The sequence below is a fragment of the Eurytemora carolleeae genome, unplaced genomic scaffold (genome assembly GCF_000591075.1).
Source record: "Eurytemora carolleeae unplaced genomic scaffold, Eaff_2.0 scaffold93, whole genome shotgun sequence".
In the NCBI taxonomy this organism is placed as follows: domain Eukaryota; kingdom Metazoa; phylum Arthropoda; class Copepoda; order Calanoida; family Temoridae; genus Eurytemora; species Eurytemora carolleeae.
The window spans coordinates 181,638-202,541 of NW_019396929.1; the positions used below are offsets into that span (position 1 = coordinate 181,638).

The 20,904-nt window shown below is 30.8% G+C and overlaps 3 protein-coding genes across 3 annotated transcripts in view; 1 reads left to right on the forward strand and 2 right to left on the reverse strand.

The window, feature by feature from the left end:
- Positions 1–10,403, forward strand: LOC111710232 (uncharacterized). The gene is made up of 10 exons (XM_023484296.1): positions 1–162; positions 1,494–1,553; positions 3,289–3,400; positions 4,445–4,528; positions 5,283–5,363; positions 5,775–5,904; positions 7,503–7,601; positions 8,226–8,318; positions 8,957–9,013; positions 9,444–10,403. Exons 1-10 carry the CDS (start codon positions 115–117, stop codon positions 9,538–9,540), a joined length of 861 nt encoding a protein of 286 aa, XP_023340064.1. The 5' UTR covers positions 1–114; the 3' UTR covers positions 9,541–10,403.
- A 3,706-nt stretch (positions 10,404–14,109) lies between these two features.
- Positions 14,110–19,174, reverse strand: LOC111710219 (uncharacterized). The gene is made up of 5 exons (XM_023484281.1): positions 19,104–19,174; positions 16,851–16,969; positions 15,288–15,366; positions 14,638–14,735; positions 14,110–14,332 (listed from the first exon to the last, which is right to left on the reverse strand). Exons 1-5 carry the CDS (start codon positions 19,170–19,172, stop codon positions 14,200–14,202), a joined length of 498 nt encoding a protein of 165 aa, XP_023340049.1. The 5' UTR covers positions 19,173–19,174; the 3' UTR covers positions 14,110–14,199.
- Positions 19,175–20,844: 1,670 nt separating this feature from the next.
- The window catches only part of LOC111710213 (myosin heavy chain, fast skeletal muscle), a 29,297-nt gene continuing 29,237 nt past the window's right edge, over positions 20,845–20,904 (reverse strand). The window contains exon 23 of the mRNA XM_023484275.1: positions 20,845–20,851. Coding sequence (XP_023340043.1) covers positions 20,845–20,851 — 7 coding nt within the window. The remainder of the gene's footprint in view (positions 20,852–20,904) is intronic.

Sequence of the window (20,904 nt, forward strand, 5' to 3'; positions counted from 1 at the left end):
TAAAAATCTGTATATTATCTACTCTGATTTCAATGCGAAAAATTAAATAGAAACACAGCTTCATTCAAATCTGAAGATTATTTATAGATACAATAAAACCCTGGCATCATCAAAATGGTTCAATGTTCAAAATTTAAGCCTGAAGTTTTTGGTTGTCTCATGGTAGGTAATCGAACCTTTAAAAAAAGGAGCTAGCTAAAAAAAAATCTGTACGATTTAATTTACATTTTTTATCCTTCCTATTGCAGCTTTTTTTGGGGTGAAAAATATCTCTATTTTGTGTTGGAACTTGGCAGCCAAGGTTATTGAAATACATTTTCTGAATTATTGGTTTACAGTCTAAAATACACTCAAAATTTAAATTGACTCGAGAAAAAAATCAAAGTTATCTTAATGTAATGACAGAAAAATTTATTTTTTGTTGGAATTTTTTTTTACATTTGAAGGCTCTGTAATGACTGCAAATAAATAATTAGTCACATACAGTGATAAACAAAACACTCGTGAATAGGATTTTGACTATTAGATTGTCCCAATAAACATGGTTATTCAGTGACGAACTTGATATCGTCTTTGTTATGAATTATTTCAAAAGCCATTGTATGATAATGTCTGCTAGAGTTTATTTTATGAAAACGGTAAATGGCTGTAAAGATGTGTCTATATCCGCAAGATGAACAGTGAAGACAGACAAGTTTACTTTGTTTGTATACTGTATACTGCCGTTTGAACTATTGTTCATTTGAACTATTGTTCATTTCAACTACTGCACGTGGTACCACGTGAGTAGTTGAAATGAACAATAGTTCAAACGAGTAAATATATTGCTCATTTGAACTATTTTTTAGTTCATTTGAACTATCATTTGAACTATTAAAATATTATTAATGAAATAAACAAAAAATAGTTCAAATGAACATAAAAATAGTTCAAATGAATTCAAAGAAATAGTGTAAATGAACACTAAAATAGTTCAAATGAACATAAAAATAGTTCAAATGAACAAAAAAATAGTGTAAATGAACACATAAATAGTTCAAATGAACTTAAAATAGTTCAAATGAATTCATAAAAATAATATTTCAAACGGCAGTAGTTCAAATGAGAATCCACCTTATGCAGTCAAAGCATAAACAAACAAATTGTAAACATAGCAGACAAAAATCTTACGGATTACAGCATTCTCAGTAGGTATCACTATTCTAAATCAAAGAATTAATTATAAAGACGATATCAAATTCGTCATTGAATTTCCATGTTTAATGGAACACCCTGTACAATCCTTTGAACATAGGACACAGCGATTGTGCCGTGTAAACAGACCCATTTCTCTTAATAATTGAATTAACTCCTTACTGTATATATTTTAAGAAGACATCATATGTACTTTAGTATTTTAGTGTCGTCTTCATATTCTGCAGCTTTCTTTAGTTCATAAAATTGACATTCAATAGAAAGAGATATAGAATTTTAGTTTACTCTTTCCTTTTTAGATTTCTATTCTGTGCCTGGCTTTATTTATGACATCAGTAATAACTAATGAATGGGTCAAGGTATGTACTTAATACTGTAAAGTGCAGTGACAGATTATCCTAATGAAACCCAGTATCGGAAAACCTGTTTCATGAATGGGGTCTGGCAGTTTTGTAGTTACAAATTTATTTGTTAAGGCATTTTATTTAATGTGGTTTCTTAACGTTCCCTTTCTGTTTTCTGATTTTTAAATTAAAATCTACGAAAATGCAAGTCCAAAAAAGAAAACTCAGGAGTTTCGTTCAAAGATACTGTGTTAAATTTCCGGCTCTGGGTACATCACAAAATAATTTGCGGCATTCATTCTTCAACGTACTTTACCTGATGTTGATACTTGTAACAATAGTTTAAAAAACCATTGTCCAGGCATTTTTTAAATGTGGACTTTACATGCACTCTATTTAGTTTCTAACTCATTAAATGAACTTATTAAACGCTGTGTTTAATGAAGAGAGCATATCACGTGAATTTTACGGTTCTGTCAATATTCCAGAAAGCTGTGACTTTCGATCACAATTTGACCCATTAAACACAATTTTTTTGTCTTTTTTCTTAAATACTATTTTGCATATGCTTTTTGAAGGAAAAAGTATAGAATAAACACATCCGTAAGGTTAAAGATTATAGACCAAAACACGTTTGATTTCAATTAGAAGAAACCGAATGCTGCTCACTCTGGTTAGTCCGGGGTGATATTAAACCTTCAAATTGATATTTTCAATGAGGTTTGGATCGTTAAAGTCTCATTCTTTGTGGGTAACCCTGTATATTAAGTGAACCGTAATCTTTATTATGTTGACGGTAGAAGAGTTTACAAACTGTGTATTGGGAACATTTTTCATGCAAAAATATTTAATTTTTCTTAATTATTCTTGATAAGTAAATACAAAATGAGCTCACACAATGATAAGACACATTTAAACGAAACAGCTAGGACAGAAAAAATGTTTATTGAAGAATAACTTTTCTTTTATAAAAAGTAGAAATCTCTTCTTGTTTATTTGGATGTCCGATCATAGCACAAGAACCTTTCGAGCGATTTGCCTCGAATTTTGGTAGAACTTCAAGACTGTTCTTAGCTTGGTTAGAACATTCTATTGATGGAGTGTCATGTCCAATTCACATTGCTTTGTTTGATAAAGTATGAATTAGATATCAATGTTTTTGTTTAAAAAATAAACTATTTATTTTTATTTATGATTTCTTTGAAAAAGTGATTGACGGATTTTTTGCTTCAGAGGCTATATGGTGACAATATCAGAATTAAAGTTTTTTCCAACTAGAAAAATTACGGGTCTCTCCTAATTGTTAACAAATAAAGGTGTCACTCATGGCTAGCGTCTCGAATCGTTAGTTCCGTTCTGTTCGTAGCCGTGAAAGAACGATCGTTTCACAGCTCTAATAGGAAACATTTAATTTCCGAAAACATTTCGCAGTTTCGAAATTTATCTATGTAATAACACATTTTGCTGAATAACTAAACTTTTGAGAGATATTTCTTTTTTTGAGATCTAGATATTTATTATCTCCGTATCGAGATTATTTAAATTGTACAAAATAGTTTACATGGATTAAATAAGACAGTTTTACATCAAACTCGTTTACATATATTTTGTGAGAATTATATAGGAGTTAATTTACGGATACATTTTGAGAGAGATATTTCTAACATTCTTCTATACAGATCTAATACAATGTTCGAAATTCTATTTACCGAACAAATTGTTAGGTTTTTCTAACAATGTGTGTGTTCAGGGAAATGCTTCAAATGCAGAAGATTCAGCTGATTATATAACAGTCAACTTTGGACTCTTCTCAGGACATAAGGAGAAGAATAGAGGAACAAAAATTAACACAGATCTGTCAGGTTGAAAATAGTAGATAGTACAGTGATAACCAGAACACTCTGAAATAGGAAATCGAATTTCACAGGTCATTCCTGGCTATCACTGTAGGCCTTTGTCAACAAAACATTGAATATTTATAGTGGTGCGGGACCTGGTGCCTAAAAATCTCTTAAATAGGAAGAAGACGACATTTAAGCAAAATTAAAGCAAAATATTGTGTTCTTGATGTAGTTTTGATTCAAAGCAGCTTGAAAGCATCTTAGAAAGTGAAACTTAAAGTGAAACAATTGCATGATATTTTTTTATGCTAAAATTGGACTTTTTTAAAATATATTCAGTCAAATTCCTTTCCCTAAGTCTCACTGTATTTTAATCTTATATTCATTCTTGGCCGGAAACCTCTTTCTACATATATTATTGAGTAAAGATAAACAACCAGCAAAAATTGGTTGTGCCGAAATTGGAATGAACAATGAAAAATGTGTCTTTTAAAGCCTTTGAGAACTTTCTGTTTGTAAATTTAATTTCCTGTATAATCGGGGGGAGGGGGGAATCAATTCATCAATAACTGTCACTAAATATTTTGTGATTTGTTATTTCTAATTCTAGCTAGATTCAAAAATAAATTTTAAGACCATCAGCAACATTTCTTGATTGAAGGAAAGAAGAAAGACGACAATCATTTCAAAGTTTTCTGATTTTTGGTTCTCGACTTGAATTAAATTCATCTGGGGGAAATATTAAAGCTCAACATAAATTCAAATCTTTTGTGTCAAATGTTTTCTGTGTTACTGCTATAATATAGGGTTAGCCACAAAGGATGAGACTTCAGAGACGATTGTACATACTTATACTGTCTATTTCCTTATATTTAGGATTATCTGCAACTGTGAACTGGTTTCTTTTGTTGCCATGTTAACAAATAGGCCATTAAAAAGCTTTTATCAAGGCAGGAGACTTAATCTAACCGAGCAATCTTGATATTTGATGAGTTTTATATCGTCTTTACAGTCTCATCCTTTGTGGGAAACCCTGTACTTATAAAAATTGATGATTTTGTCTAGTTGTTTGCTACGAGGGTGTGTGTATGTATTCCTGCGGAGGGATTGAAGATATTAAAGATATTCTCAAAGGAAAGAACTCCTCAGGTACAAACCTGCACTGCCATCAACAGATGGACATCGTTTTCGTGAACGCACAAAATATTTCAAAATTTCTAAATTGTTAAGATAAAACGATTTAATTGAGCGATCGTTCAGTGAGAAAACGAACAAGAAAGATGGGAAACTAATGATAATTCTGAAAATGGAAATTATTCTAAATTTTACTGAACGACTGAAAAAAAGAACGAAATGGGTAGTTTAACGAACGATAAACGAACAAATGGAAAAAAGCCGAACGTGTCCATCTCTACTGCCAAAGTACATTTTTTTTAATGAAGTTGAGTTTCCTTTTTGGTACTTTTTACCTAAGCTGTAAATGTAAATCCAAATTTTTTAGTTCAGCATTTTTTACTCGAAAAATTTACTTATTTAAACTTTTATTATTCTATTGCCTAAATACAGTAAGAACCAAAAAACTGTGGAATAGGAAGACGACATGTAAGTAGTACCTAGGTGTGTTTTATGTTGTTAAAAAACAAATAGTTCTACTAGTAGTTTATTAGGCATTACATGGTTCTGTTTACACTCACATTTGCTGTGTCTATGTTCATTGAACTTTTAAAAGTCATAATTTGAGTCTAAAAGTCGTCTTCCCATTCCAGAGTTTTCTGGCTCTCACTGTACAGAAAAATGGATAATTTTGTGCTGACAACTTTTATTTTCAGGTTTCATCAAAGTAAGAACTATAATCATATATTAAAAAAATATCATCAATAAAGAAATATTTTAAAATGTTTAGAGGACACCTCGTCTGGAGATAATATCTGTAAGGAGAAAGGCTGGGAAAATGAGGCTAATTCTGCAGGAATAGATACAAACGGTGGGTTTACTGGGTAAATTTAAGTGATGACCCTTCATGCAAATATTACAATGCCCCGATTCACAACGGTACCCTTGATACTTAAAGGGAGTGTTCGCGAAAAATGAAAGGGGGTGTAGGCTTAATGCGATAAAAAAGCACTTTTGATCGCTACTAATCTTACTTCTATCTGTTGCGTCTATAAGGAGAAAAATTGTTAAAAAACGACTAATACCTAAGAACGTCCATTCAAATTCAGAAAAATGCAACATACGACTTAGACCGTAAAAAAATCTATTTAATTTCAAACAAATCATTCAGATATTACAACCTATAGTCATCGACTATCTTTCGCCACAGTTGTATAAAGTTGATTTTTCATAATATTTTACAAATTTGTTAACAATCCCTTAACTATAATTTTTTTTTCAGGACCAATAGCTGAAAATATGATCAAGTTCGGACTCTGGCTTTCCACAATCATCTTCTTCTTCATTGGTCTCACCTTCTCCCTCATCAACATAGTCTTAGTTATTTTGAACACAGCTCATAACCCAGTCAGGTTCACACCCTCTCTTTATAAATATCATCTTAATTATCATGAACACAGCTCATAACCCTGTAAGGTTCATACCCTCTTCTTTATAAATATCATCTTAATTATCATGAACAAAGCTCATAACCCTGTCAGGTTCATACCCTCTTCTTTATAAATATCAAGCTCATAACCCTGTCAGGTTCATACCCTCTTCTTTATAAATATCATCTTAATTATCATGAACACGGCTCATAACCCTGTCAGGTTCATACCCTCTTATTTATAAATATCATCTTAATTTTCATGAACACAGCTCATAACCCTGTCAGGTTCATACCCTCTTCTTTATAAATATCATCTTAATTTTCATGAACACAGCTCATAACCCTGTCAGGTTCATACCCTCTTCTTTATAAGTATCATCTTAATTATCATGAACACAGCTCATAACCCTGTCAGGTTCATACCCTCTACTTTATAAATATCATCTTAACTATCATAAACACAGCTCATAATCCTCTTAGGTTCACACCTTCTCCTTTATAAGTATCATCTTAATTATCATGAACACAGCTCATAACCCTGTCAAGTTCACACCTTCTCCTTTATAAATATCATCTAAGTTAACATGAACACAGCTCATAACCCTGTCAGGTTCACGACGCCTTCTCTTTTTAAATATCATCTTAGTTATCATGAACAATTGAAAATAGCTTATAATCCTGTCAGGTTCACTCCCTTGTAAATATCATCTTTTAGTTATAATGAACACAACTCATAATCACAAACTTAACAAATTTGACATTGCTATGACGTTGGTTGGTTCGAATATCTAGGTCATTTTTTAAAAAGAGGTGTAATTAGGACCAAAAGTTTACGACTAACTGTAAAAAGAATTGAGTCTTTGTCACAATATCTTTGCAATCCAATGTCGTAGACTAGATATTTCAAATTATGAATTCTGCTGGGTTAAATAATCTGATTTTGAAGTATCAAATATTTTCACCATCTGGTTGCAAAGATATAGGGATTTAATAATCAGAGTTTTAGTCTAAATGAATTGAGTCTTAACCACAAACTCAAATGTTCTAAACCTTGTATCTTTGCAACCTGATTGTGTCAACCTTTATTATTTCTTTAACAGAAATCATAGTTTGAAATACCTAAGGTCTGCGACATTTGGTTGCAAACATATAGGAATTAGAATATCAGAGTTTGTTGCAAGCAAAGACTGAATATCTTTGAAGGGCAAAACTCAGCTACTCAAAGGAATTGAAACTCTGGTTGTATACTCTTTGGAAACCAATGTCGCAGACCTTTGATATTTCAAACTATAAATTCTGTTGGATAAAATAATTTGAAATGTCAGAGATTTGCCCCGTCAAGTTGCAAAGACATGAGGATTAGAAAGTTTGAGTTTGTGGAAAAGGCTCAATTGTGGTTCATAAAAATAATTAATAAAAATTTCCCAGTTTTCAGTTTTTCCTTCTTAAATAAATCAATCATTGAAGAATTTTATTGTTACATATTTGTAAAATACATCTTTTTTGACAAAAAGACCCATTAATCTTTTTAATTTTTTTCTCTGATTAAAACTATTATAAAAAGAAAAATTTGTTTAGTTCAATTCTTGGAATTGATGGGCTTGTCATTTGGAATATTGGATCTTCTGTTTCTTATTTACTAGTTCTAATTCTATGGGGAGCATTGTTTAGTTCAAGGTAAGAAAATGGATAATTTACTCCACTGCAAGAATAAACCTATTCACGTGTTGTCCTCATAAATATTAATATGTTATGATTGTCCAGTGTATAATAGGGTTTTCTCTCTACATATAAATTTTGTATTACCTTTTTTCCAGTTTTCTGTCATATTCTAGCTAAACTAAAGTGTTTTCTTTTGAATTCTTTATAAAGTCTGGGAGCGGTAAAAGTAAATTATTCTAAACATTCAAATACGTGGTTTGTTTTTCATCAAGATTTCTTCATTTTTTCCTAAGACTTAAGAAGATCTCTCTCAAAATTAAATGTTTAGTATAAGTTTAGTATAAGAGAAGATTTAAAACTAGAATGTATATTAGAAAATTAAATAAATAAATGAAAAATTTGACATCAGGTATACATTTTTTCATCTGTATAATACTTCTACCCAAAAATGAAATGATATTTTACAGAAAACTTATTTATTTTACTTTATTTGGCAAATACCTTTTTAATTAACATGGATTTGCGTTATTTCCTTTAAAACAAAAACACATTGTAAATAGTGTAATAATAGTTTGAAATTGGAAGATCTAACTCATTTTCTAGGATAAGTGAAATTTGAAGATCTAACTCATTTTCTAGGATAAGTGAGAACCTTTGTATCAGTGAAACTCTACGAGTAAATGGTCTTCAATGGTCTTCTGCTGGCCAGAGTTCACTAGGATACAGCTATTGGTAAAAAAAACAATTTTATTAACAAAAAAAAGTACCAACATTTTTTTTATTTTTTTTTTATTTAAAAAATGGATTTGTGGGTTGGTAGAAAACTAGTTTAATAAATTTAAAGGTTTACTCATGATAAGATGAAGACTTATTTATAATGTTTCTGTATGCTCCCTGTTAGTTTTCATCTGCTGGGTAATGCAAAAAAGAATTTTAAGAACATTTAATAACAAACTGGTTTTACTAAATTCAAGATAAACTTCATCCCCTTTGAACATTTTTCAGAACATCTTTTAAGGGATTGTGAGCGTAATTTCAAATTACCCTCCAAGCAAAGATTGCAATGCCCGGCAACGGTACCCTTGAAACCTTAATCTGATCAAAAATGTCAAAGAAATCATTTTTCTGAATCAAAAACTCAGATAATATCACTGTTGTTTCTTATAAATAAGATATGAGATAGACAATTTTGCAGAGAAACCACAAATGAAATTAAACATTTTAAATACACAAAACATGGATATTTTATTCATATTTCAAGATTACCGTTGTAAATCAGGTATTGCCATCTTTACATGGAGGGTCACTTGAAAATACAGTTCTATTAAAAAACTAATTTTTCTCTGATTTAAACATAAAGAAATTTTCAGGCTTGTTTTTCCCACAATGATTTTACATATGGTTAATGCTGGAATTCTTGGATACAGGAACAGATGACTATTTGAATTATTACTGGGGTAAAAGACAATGGATGGATTAAACTATCCAAATATTGAACCTTTTTCTCGAAATGAATGTTTTTTTTTAATATTTACAGTTAACATACAATGGTATTGAGTCTTCGCCACAAAAACAAATTTTCGTATCCAGCTACTTTAAACTTTGATTATTTGATCCAACAGAATTTATAGCTTGAAATATCTAAGGGTTCCCACATTGGGTTACAAAGATATAGAGATTAGAAAATATCAGTTGTGGCAGAGACTCAATTCCTTTGTTTAAAATTAAGTTAGTTTACATACTATTAGTGGAATTACATAATTTAGTTGTCATTGATAAAAAAAATCTGTTCTGAAATATTAAGAACATAATTTTTTTTCTTTTTTTGAATTCTTTTGTTATCTGTTGGTTGAGTAGGCAGTATGCTATGTATTATGCTCCTAAGTCAAGAAATGCAAAGAATCTACAAATGAGAGTTCAAGAGTCAGCTGATGGGAAGGATATGCTCTACTAGTTAGTATTGAACTGGTCTATCAATTAGTTAGTATTGAACTGGTCTATCAATTAGTTAGTATTGAACTAGTCTATCTACTAGTTAGTATTGAACTGGTCAATCTACTAGCTAGTATTGAACTGGTCTATCTACTAGTTAGTATTGAACTGGTCTATCTACTAGTTTGTATTAAACTGGTCTATCCACTAGTTAGTATTGAACTGGTCTATCTACTAGTTTGTATTGAACTGGTCTATCTACTAGTTAGTATTGAACTGGTCTATCTACTAGTTAGTATTGAACTGGTCTATCTACGATGTACACTTTACAGTCTCATGCCTTCTCTGTACATAAAGTACGACTACGTTTGGCTTTATGTTGTTTAGCATTTAATATTTAAGGCATGTTCTTTATTTAAAATAGTGAAAAAAAAACTTTTCTTTTGATATCCAACTTTTCAGGGTTTTTTTTTCAGATCCTCAAAAAATATTGGATTTATTAAAAATATTCACCCTGTTGAAATGTGCAAGTACTTCCAACAAATCTGTTCCATCATTTGTTTGCCTTTAAAATGTGATTTAAAGGTTTAACCATATTAGATGACGACTTTTATTTCTAATAGATGTTTCTGTACAGACCCTAAATTATTTTTTATATGTAATAGCGAATTGTTTATTTAGGTTTTTAATTATTTACTATGTATTTGTGCGCTTTGCACCCCTCTTTGTTTTATTAATTTCAGCTGGTAACATTTTTTCTTTCACTTTTTATTAAACCTATTAGTAAGTCATGAAACGTATTAAAGAAGACGAGAACACGTTTTTCAATTCTAGCTGTTTTTCTGCTTTCATAGTTCATACCCCGAAATACACATTTGCAAACCACGTTGTTTACTCTAAAAGTCTTTGTCACAAGCTCAAATTTTCTAATCTCTATAACTTAACAACTTGATGGTGTAAACCTTTGATTTTTCAAACTTTGATAATTTGATCTACCAGAATTTATGGTTTGAAATATCCAAGGAAATAAACGACATTGGGCTACAAAGATATAGGGATTAGGAAATCTGAGTTTGTGCCTAAGACTCAAATCATTTCGGACAGGAAAGGAGAATGGTTGGGGGTGTTGTTTAAAACTTCTTAAATCTCTCCCTTATAACATATTTTTAAATTTAAAGGGACTGTAAAGGAAAAATGAAAGGGGGTATAGGCTTAAAGCTAATCACTTTAGCTCTTAATCGCGACCCATGAAAGTTTTTATTTGATGTTTCTGTCTCGAGAAATTGATATAAAACTATGTCAAATTTATATTCATTTTTCCTTTACAGTCCATTTAAAAAATGCATTTTTGATTAGATTTAGCTCTTCATAACAATTACTTTATCCTTATTTTGTTAGTTTTGACTCAATAAGATGTTTTTTTCCCAGTTTTATACTTTCAAATCTTGTAATTTGTTTTATACTTTCAAATCTCCTAATTTGTTTTATACTTTCAAATCTTCTAATTTGTTTTATACTCTCAAATCTTGTAATTTGTTTTATACTTTCAAATCTTGTAATTTGTTTTATACTTTCAAATCTTGTAATTTGTTTTATACTTTCAAATCTTCTAATTTGTTTTATACTTTCAAATCTTCTAATTTGTTTCATGCTTTTGAACTGTCTGGACAAAATATTGAAACTGAGGGAAAATCTAAATAATTGAATTTTATGATACATACTGGAACATATTTACTACATTTTATGTATGTATATCTTCAATAACTTCATATATTTTTCGTCGGGACGACACCTATATTTCGTTCGGAAATGATGTTTTCTTATTTTACTCCCAGGTGATAGTGCGCTGGGACTTTTAGGATTTACAACTAAAAATTGACATTTTATTGGTAGGGAACATAACAACTTGGTTTTAATTTGCATGAATTGTTTTGTGCCTACTGTTGCCTTCAAAAGATGTTCTTCTTTAAACAAAAGAGAAAGGATAAAACAGTTTAAAACAGTTTAAACCATTATAAACAACATGACGAGGCTCAAAACTCTAATATTATAATTTAAAGTACTTTAAAAAAGATTGTAAACAATGCAGGACGAAGAAAGTTGTGGTCGGAAGAAATAATGGTGAGTTGTGACGTAATTTGTGGTCGAACGGATTTGTGCCTTCCCTTCCTCACAAGTCACAATACAGTATACAGGATGATAACAAAGTTAGAAAACTTTTAATGCTAAAATCGCAATTTTTCAAGAGAAAATTTTACCAAACAACTTAACTAAAAAAAGGGGGAGGGTGCAAATTCGTCTTTGCACCCCCCCCCCCCTTTTAGGAGAAAGGGTGGTGCACCTCTCCTGGTTACGGACCTGTATTTAACTAAATTAGTGATTTAATAAGTGTAGTAAAACTGTTCGCCTTGTAACAACGTTTAATACACGTAAGATATATTGGTATATTGTCGTCTTCCTATTCCATTGTTTCCTGGTTATCACTGTAGAATATGAGAAGATCATATTATTAATGAACCATCAGAAAGTAATTTTTTGATCAAAATTGCATTTATGTCTTTAAAGGTCATACTCCATATCCTTCATAATATTTGATTTATTTTCATATAATAAATTTTTCGGATTGTTTAATGTTTATCAACCTTTTCCCAATACCTCCATGCACTGCTTTAAAGTTTTTAACTATTGTTTTGAATTTGAAGTAAGTAGACTGCCACTATTATATTTTGAATAAATACTATGGATTTGGTTTAATCCTCAGAATATATATATAGTCTGAGGTTTAATCTCATCCCTATTGGGCTATTTTTGTATAATATAGATGGGGATAGGTTGATTCTCTGTAGAGTCTAGTCCAACCTTTTTTTGCATTTTGGCAAATTAAGTTAGCCTCTAATTTTAATGGTGCTACAGAGGTATAAGACAGGACGTCAGAAAAAAAATTAGCATCTTGGAAAAATTGCTTAATTATAAAGTTGAAAAAAAGTTTTGATTATGACGAAGTAGCCAATTTCAATGAATATCAACAACTGCCACTAACAGAAAACAAATGTAAATATTTAGAAAATATATTGAAAAAGAGTAACTGATCTAAATATATTTTGACCAAATTGTGAATTGTTGAATCCCAAAGCCCAAAACTTAAGACAGGGTATCGTTCTTAAAACCTGGATTTCACGAATTGGGTTAAGCAGTTTTGTGAATATCAATATTTCTGTTTTGAAACATTATTTTATTCAGTTTGTTTATATTCTCAATTTCTACACAAATGTTTAGACCCCAAAAAGGAAACTCGGGAGTTTAGTCCAACGATACTCATTTAAATTTCGGGCTCTGGGCCCTTGGGGGATGATAGTTTTCTACGAAAGTATAGTTTATGGCCTATACAATTAGTAAAGGATTAGCGTACATCATCATCGCTCTATACACTATAACCTCGTTGTTCAATCCTAATTATAAGCTTTTATCAATCAAAACCAGTTATAATTGGATTTTTGATAACTTGTCTCGACACAACTTCTTTATCAGGAGTTCCTTATATTTGTTATCCAAAATGAAAGATTTGACATTTAATTAATTCAAACAAATATTCTTTTGATTGATATATAAATAGTTTTTTTCTCTCTTATTTCAGATAGCTGGCTTGCATATGTTATTATTTGAAAATTTATGATTGAATTATACAAAGGAACAAAGAAAATAATATAAACCCCGCGGTGAGTGTAGTGTATTCCCCCCCACCCCCCAATTAAAGTTCAATCATTTCTCCGCAATGCAATGTCAAATAATTACATTTTAAATATCTATTAAAAATTAATGCTGTAACTTATCATAATTGTAAAAAGTACAACAAAAGCATTAATTCAATGTCGTCTTCCTTTAAAATTATCCAATAATAAAATTTTTTTTAAGTTTTAATTTTTTTTCCCCGGGCAACGCCGGGCTCTTCAGCTAGTACCTATTGAATTTGTGGAATAAAAGGTCGTTAACAATTTTTTTCTTATATTTTTATTTGCTTTTTGGTTAAAAATACTTTTTCATATCCATCTAGACTATTGTTTCTTGTAATATATTTGATTATTTAGTAAAAAAAGGCTTTTTATGCAAACACAGGTTTCGGTAAGCATTTTAGTGTAGAGTGCTGTGTTTACCTATAGTATGTACTAGCTGAAGTACCCAGCGTTGCCAGTGAAAAAAAATCAAATTTGTTTTAACCGGCCACCCATGAGTATCCAAAAAAAATTTCAGCCCCATCGGTTCAGCCGTTTGGCCGGATATAGACTAATTAAAATCAAAACTTGAGTCCAACAGACGTCTTCCTATTCCACAGTTTTATGGGCTTCACTGTACATTGAAAACAAATTAATTTGCTGAAAACGTTGGGAAGACATGTCTTTAGTGCTTATAGCTGGAAAGAATACAAGAGTGGGAGAAGTGGATACACGACACCGGGACCCACGCATTCATACTAGACGTCAAATTACGAGCAAGTTTTTAATTAAATAAAGGAGTATCTAGAAACACCCTTTAATGAGTTATTTGGAATTTTAATTTTTAGCAAAACTAAAATTGTGAAACACAAAATATTGTTTACACAAAATAAACATTTTGGGTAAATCTAAATTTGCTTTAACACTTTTTTATATTTAGTTTAAAGTTAGTTTTCTTCTCTTTAACGTTCCTAATCTCTGTGAATTTTTACTCGGGAAAACTCCGCTGAAACTGTTGATTTTTCTGGACTAATGAATGTGAGTGGATTGTACTGTACTGACTCTCCTTTGGAGAGTTTATTATCTATCCCTGTACTATGAATCCTAAAATAAAATTCAAACTGATTTTTTTTTGACAAGGCTAACACAGATTTTTTTTAATGGAAGGTCTTTTAATGTAAGTTTTTTAACAAACTTAAAATAAGTTATTCCAAGGTTCACAATAGTAAAGGCATTAATTTAAGACAACCTAATTTATGAAGAAAAAATTATACTGTATATTTTTCGAGAAAACAAGCAAAAATAAAAATAAAATATTTTTTAATTAAAAAAAGGACATTTGAAGCAATAGCAATAAGAAAAAATACTTCATGGTTTTAAAAAGCAAAACAAACAGCTTTGAATTTTTCCTGAGGTTTATTGAATTTTGAAGGTCTAACCCATGCAGCAAAGCTTTAGTTCTTGAAGAACTGCGTACTCTATGGCCAAGCTTGTCATCAATATATATCTAAATAAACAAATCTTTCATGATAAACTAATTCATTTACTAATGTATCTATGTCTATAGAGCAAGACATCTAAGGCCCAAAACAAATACAGTGATAACAAGAAATCTGTAAAATAGGAAGACTACATTAAAGCATAACTAAAGTGGATTTGATGTGGTTACAAAGGTCATTGGACAATTTAAAGTCAACTTGAGTCTAAAAGTCGACTTCTTCCAGAGTTTTCTGGTTATCACTGTAGTTCTAAAATGTCAGACACAAACCAAAGTGTCAATCCATACAATTTATATAAAAATATATATAACTTAGTGACAAGTGATTAAGGGCAATCAATCAGTCAATCATCATTATTTACTAAAATGAACAAATTATAATTCAATTACCAAATTTTTTATTTAAGAAAAGAACCATTATAATAAATAGATCAATAACGAATTTTTAATTAGATTGCACAGTTTATTTCAAGTTTCATTATTCTCTGTTAAAACCTCGAAAAAACAATACTTACAATATTTACAATATTTCAAAGCTTAAAGTGTTGCATAATTGTATACCTGGAACCCAGTTACTTCATTATCTTCTGGAGTCGACCAAGCAACAAGCAATCCATCAGAACCTACTTTCCGGGTCAACCTGTACATAGAGTACACTTATACATTGACAGGGGTCAACCTGTACATAGAGTATGTACTTAAACATTGACAGAGCCCAAAACTTAAGAAACCAGTTTTGAAACCCGGGTTTCACGAATGGGGTTTAGGCATTTTTGTGGATATCAATATTTTTGTTACATGAAATATTGTTTTATTTAGTTTCTTCATATTCTCCATTTTTTTCGAATCTCTGAAATCAAAATCTACAAAAATAATAAGACCCCAAAAAAGTAACTCGGGAGTTCTGTTCAACGATACTCTTTTAAATTTCGGGCTCAGGGGTCAACCTGTACATAGAGTATGTACTTAAACATTGACAGGGGTCAACCTGTGCAGAGGGAACACTTGTAAATTGGCAAAGCACAAAACTTAAGACAAGGTATCGCTATGAAAACCAGTTTTAGTACCGGGGTTTCACGAATGGGGACGGGGTTAGGCAGTTTTGTGGATATCAATATTTTTTTATGAAACATTTTTTATTTAGTATGTTTATATACTCCATTCTTTCGAATCTCTTAAATCAAAATCTACACAAATTTTTAGACACCAAAATAGAAACTGAGTTTTGTTCAACAATACTCTTTAAAATTTCGGGCTCAGGGGTCAACCTGTATAAAGAGTCCACGTTTATGCAATGACACAGGTCAATCTGTAAATAAAGAACAAATACACTAACCCAGGTCAACGTTTACATAGAGTAGACTTATACATTAACAGGGATCAAACTGTACAATTTGTGCATAGCGTATCCCATGGTCAACAAGTACACAGAGAATACTCACACATTGACCTGGTCAACCTGTACACATAGTACGTACTTATACATTGACTACATTGACCTGGTCAACATTACATAGAGTACACTTATACATTGACCTAGTCAACTTGTACACAGATTTCACTTATATATTGACCTGGTAAACCTGGACATAGAGTATACTTATACATTGACCTGGTCAACCTGTACATAGATTTCACTTATACATTGACCTGGTAAACCTGGACATAGAGTATACTTATTCATAGACCTGGTCAACTTGTACATAGAGTTCATTTATACATTGACCTGATCAACTTCTACATAGAGTATACTTATACATTGACCTGGTCAACCTGTACATAAGGAACACTTATACATTGACCAGGTAGACCTGTACACAGAGAAACACTAATTGGTCATGTACTCCAGTTGTACACAATGAGCCCCACTACAGAAAATATCGCATATTCTAGCCATTTACAGATCTCTGTACTATCTTATCTTTGCGGACTATTTATTTCATAAAAGGGGTCAACTTATTATTACTTAAAGGGGATGTTGGGAATAGATTACATTTAAACATTGACAGGGGTTAAACTGTACAGTGAACACATCACATGCACAGAGAAGTTACCTTGACAAGGGTTAAATCTGTACGCAGAGTACACTTGTACATTGGAAGAAGTTAAGCTGACAATACATACCTAAAGTTTACTGGTGGGAGTAAGGTTAGATCAATTGTCTCCATATCTAAAATTTGTGATTGAGATTCTTCTTTTGGTTGAGCTCCTGTCATATTCTTTATCTCAGATATCTTCTCAATCTTAAAATATTATTTATATATATTTATATATATAATACACCATTTTTGAAAAATTGAAGAAATCTTAATATTTTAATCATCCATAGATAATTTTGCATATAATCTGATTTAACTAAATTTATCACCAGACAGAAAATTATAAAAATTAAGAAAACTTTTATTTTTAACCCTTAAAATGTTCCCTTGATCCCATATTCTGGGTATGGCTGGCAATTTTTGTACTTTTTCATCCATTTATTAAATGTTGTGGAGACAGAAGACATATATTCAAGCGATTATCTATTTGTAAAGTGGCATTTACGATTCACAACAACAATACCCTTTATAAAACCTTTGACTGATCAAGGATAAAGGACTTAAATGATTTTCCCACAGAAAAACTTGTGGAATAACTTTGTTTAAAATCAGTTCTATTTTTAAGAAATATTAATCTATTTTCCAGAACCACAGGAAATAAATACTTTTTTTAAACCGTGTTAGACACATAATATTTGGGATTTTCGAGAAATATGTGTAAAGTCAGCTGAGTTAACACTGGCATACACTTCAATATTTGAACACCATTCTAGAGATAAACACACAGAATTCTCTACCGTCGACGATCAGTCAAAGATTAAAGGGTACTATTGTAAATCTGCCCTGAATATCGCTTACAGTCCCTTTAATGGAACTCAGCACCACCATAATTTTGTGCTCAGTACAGAAAATGTAATGAAGTATGTTTCAAGGGACTCAAGGTCATCTTGACGTGTGCTTCAGAGTGAAAATAAAAATCAAATCAGTGTGGGATGGCCGTTCTAAGGGGCGTGGGAGAGAATCAGAGCTTTTAAACAAATTATTAAAAAGTATATTTTCAAAGAGGTAAAGAGCAAAGAGTATTTGTAGAGATATAAGCATTAAGAATAAAACCAGATTTCGTCGTGATCCCTAGGGTTTTAATGTAAACACTTTAAAATCTTATAGTACTACTGAAAAAAAACTCGGTAATAAAATTGCTAAAATTTGGAAAGTAAATCTTTTAATTGTGCAGATCACACAAATAAGGAAAAAGACATTTTTAACTGTTCATGACAACCAAAATATTTTTTTAAAAGATTAGTGAAAATTTTTTAATTCAGAATTTCTGTATTTTTAAACAGGAATTTTTTTCAAAAATTCTTTTTTCGACTCATGTATTATTATAATTTTATGACGAATATTATATATCATAATAATTCCTGAGCCATCGGAAATACGGCTCGGGTCTAAGCTGTTGTTAGGCCTTATTTACGACAATATCTTTCGGATTTAAGCTGCATCTTATTTTCCTCATAGTTGAGTTCAAATACCTGAGCTGAAAACTTTAGAATGAGATATCCTTAAACACGGTTTTAAAAAAACTAAAGAGTACATCTTAACATGACACACTGATTGGTTGAGATGAATTTTTAAATTCTTTCTTGGATATAGAATGCGTATTAAAATAATCTTGGGTTTAGTAAAACCAGGATTTTAAGCATTAATCTTGAGTCTTCAGCTCAGAGCTGGGAACTTTTGAATGATGGATATCGGGATTAATGCTTGATCTCCTCTTTTTCTTAATCTCCAGATTAAATATGGCTTGTTCTCCTCTTGTTTTTAGTCTCCAGATTAATCAACTGATCAGGATTAAGGAGATCTCATTCTAAAGTTTCCAGCTCTGGTTTAATATTCTATTTGGCGGATTTTCATGGTAGGAATTGGCGCATTCCAGGTTTTTAAGAGATCAAAGCACGCGATTTTAAAAATTCAGGAAAATACGGCTCAGGTCTAAGCTGTCGTTGGCCCTTATTTACGGCTTGAGCTTTCGGATTCAAGCTGCATCTTATTTTCCACAGAGTTGAATTTAAAAAAACCGATTTAATATTCAAACGTTTTGTAGAAAATACGGAAAAATTATTTTATAAGGAGAAAAATACTGAATATGTATCTCTGAATAGCTAACTTTGTAAAAACTATCAAAATTATGTCATGCAATTTATTGTGCCAATCTACTTAAAACCGATGTGCAAATTTCAACCCAATGTGCCATGTGTGCAAATATTTTCAAGCTTGTGGGAATGAATAATAATACACAAATAAAAAAATACGAAAAAGATGGATTTTTTGTTATTACCTGCTCACAACTTAATTTTCTTCGAGAGAGAAAATGTCTGACAAAATTTTCATCAATGTCTTCATTCATATCCTTCCCCAACCCATCTCCTTTCTTCCCCCTCCCTTCTCCCTCCTTTAGACAGGAGAGAAACCCAACCAATGACAATGTTGATGAGTACAGGAGGATTTTTAGGAGTTTATTTTTCTCCAGGATATTCTCCTTGAAGGTGTTGACCTGCTGCTGTTTCTTGTCCACCACCTTGTGTATCTCCACCAATTCATGGCACTAAAAGGTGCAGTTTAAATATGTGTGAATATTACAGTATTCCATAATTAATCTTTTTACCTTCAAATATGTAGCATTGCCACTACAGCTCTTTCAACAAATAACATATTTACTATTTAGTATTTTTCTTTATCATTCTTTCTTAAAAGGACTGTAGGCGAAGTTTTAATAGACCCTCCATTTATAGAGCGGCATTTCCAATTCACAACGGTTACCTTTAAAGCTTTGTATAGTCAAGAATGGCACAGTTGTGAATCGGACAGATGCTATTCTATGATGCAGTCTGCACCCCTGGCAGAAGCTCAAAATTTTCTGCCAAAAAGACCAATTATGGAATACTAAAGTGTGCCCGAAAAAAATGCTAGCTACTTGGAATCAACAAAAATGTTTGAAAAACAAAAGATAAAAACAAATAAAAAGTTTAATTCAACAATTTGTTTTATATAACTACAGAGAGAACCAGAAAACTGTCGAATAAGAGGACGTAATTAAAGCAATAATTGATACACAAATATAGTTTTGCTAGTAACTTATTGATCACCTATTTAGTAAAAAGGATTGTCTAATGTTTATTGGACTTAAAACTTGTGAAAGTCGTCTTTCTATTCCAGAGTTTTCTGGTTCTCATTTTATAATTTATCTTTATCATTTTCACTTTGTTGAATATATTGAAAGGAAAACTAGCATGATTTTATCCTCCTGTTCAACAATGCATTAAATAAATATATATATTCAATAGTTTTCTTTAAAATTTTAAACTTTGAGGATAAATATTTTCTTTGGAGGAAGTTAAAAAGGGTTTTGCAAATTTTGTAAACGATTTTTGAAAAGAGTATTTCTTATAAACTGTTTTCAAAGACAAAATTTCAAATAAAAAATGTTTTATATTATTCCCCGATTATATAACCGGTAGCACTCCCTTAAAGTATTTTGTATTTATGTTTGAAGAACAGAAAACTTAATGAATATATATATCTATACAAACATATTGAAATACTGCCCTAAACCAAATGTGCAAAGAATGTGGTAGCTATTTTGCCTTTGCACTTTTTCTAAATGTTTTTCTTCAACTGAGGATCGTACATTAAATAAAACTTTTTATTTACGGTATAACTACAAATAATATGCCAGGGGATTCAAACAAGTTTTTTGTTTGTTTTTTAATTGAGGGCCAAAAGCTCCACTTAAGAATTTTTAAAATCAATAAATGCTTGATTTTACAATTAAGATGCATTTCTTTTGTATATGTTCGAAAAAAAAATAAAGACTTGAACGATTGGATAAAGAGACCATCGGCGTTTTTTATTTAAAAAAATTGTCTGGCAAAAGTGTTTGTCTGCGCAGACTTATCTTATTTTAGATTTGACATTTATACTCAGTTTGTACTTTACTATACAAGTCGATCAAGAAATAGAAAAGAGGAAGAAGGATTGAAATTAAAACTAAAGTGTTTTAAAATGTGCTGAAACTGGTATTAAAGTCTATGCAATAAATAATTTATTTTAGATATAAAACAAACATCTAATTTTCATGA

Bases quoted from the DNA above. Each gene is read 5' to 3' on its own strand.
- LOC111710219 (XM_023484281.1), bottom strand. From the start codon at position 19,172: ATGAATGAAGACATTGATGAAAATTTTGTCAGACATTTTCTCTCTCGA. The intron at 15,367-16,850 runs GTATGTATTGTC...CTCTATGTACAG, and splicing joins CTCCCACCAGTAAACTTTAG to GTTGACCCGGAAAGTAGGTT. The intron at 14,736-15,287 runs GTATACAATTAT...TTGTTTATTTAG, and splicing joins ATGAAGTAACTGGGTTCCAG to ATATATATTGATGACAAGCT.
- LOC111710232 (XM_023484296.1), top strand. From the start codon at position 115: ATGGTTCAATGTTCAAAATTTAAGCCTGAAGTTTTTGGTTGTCTCATG. The intron at 1,554-3,288 runs GTATGTACTTAA...GTGTGTGTTCAG, and splicing joins TAACTAATGAATGGGTCAAG to GGAAATGCTTCAAATGCAGA. The intron at 3,401-4,444 runs GTTGAAAATAGT...GATTTTGTCTAG, and splicing joins AATTAACACAGATCTGTCAG to TTGTTTGCTACGAGGGTGTG.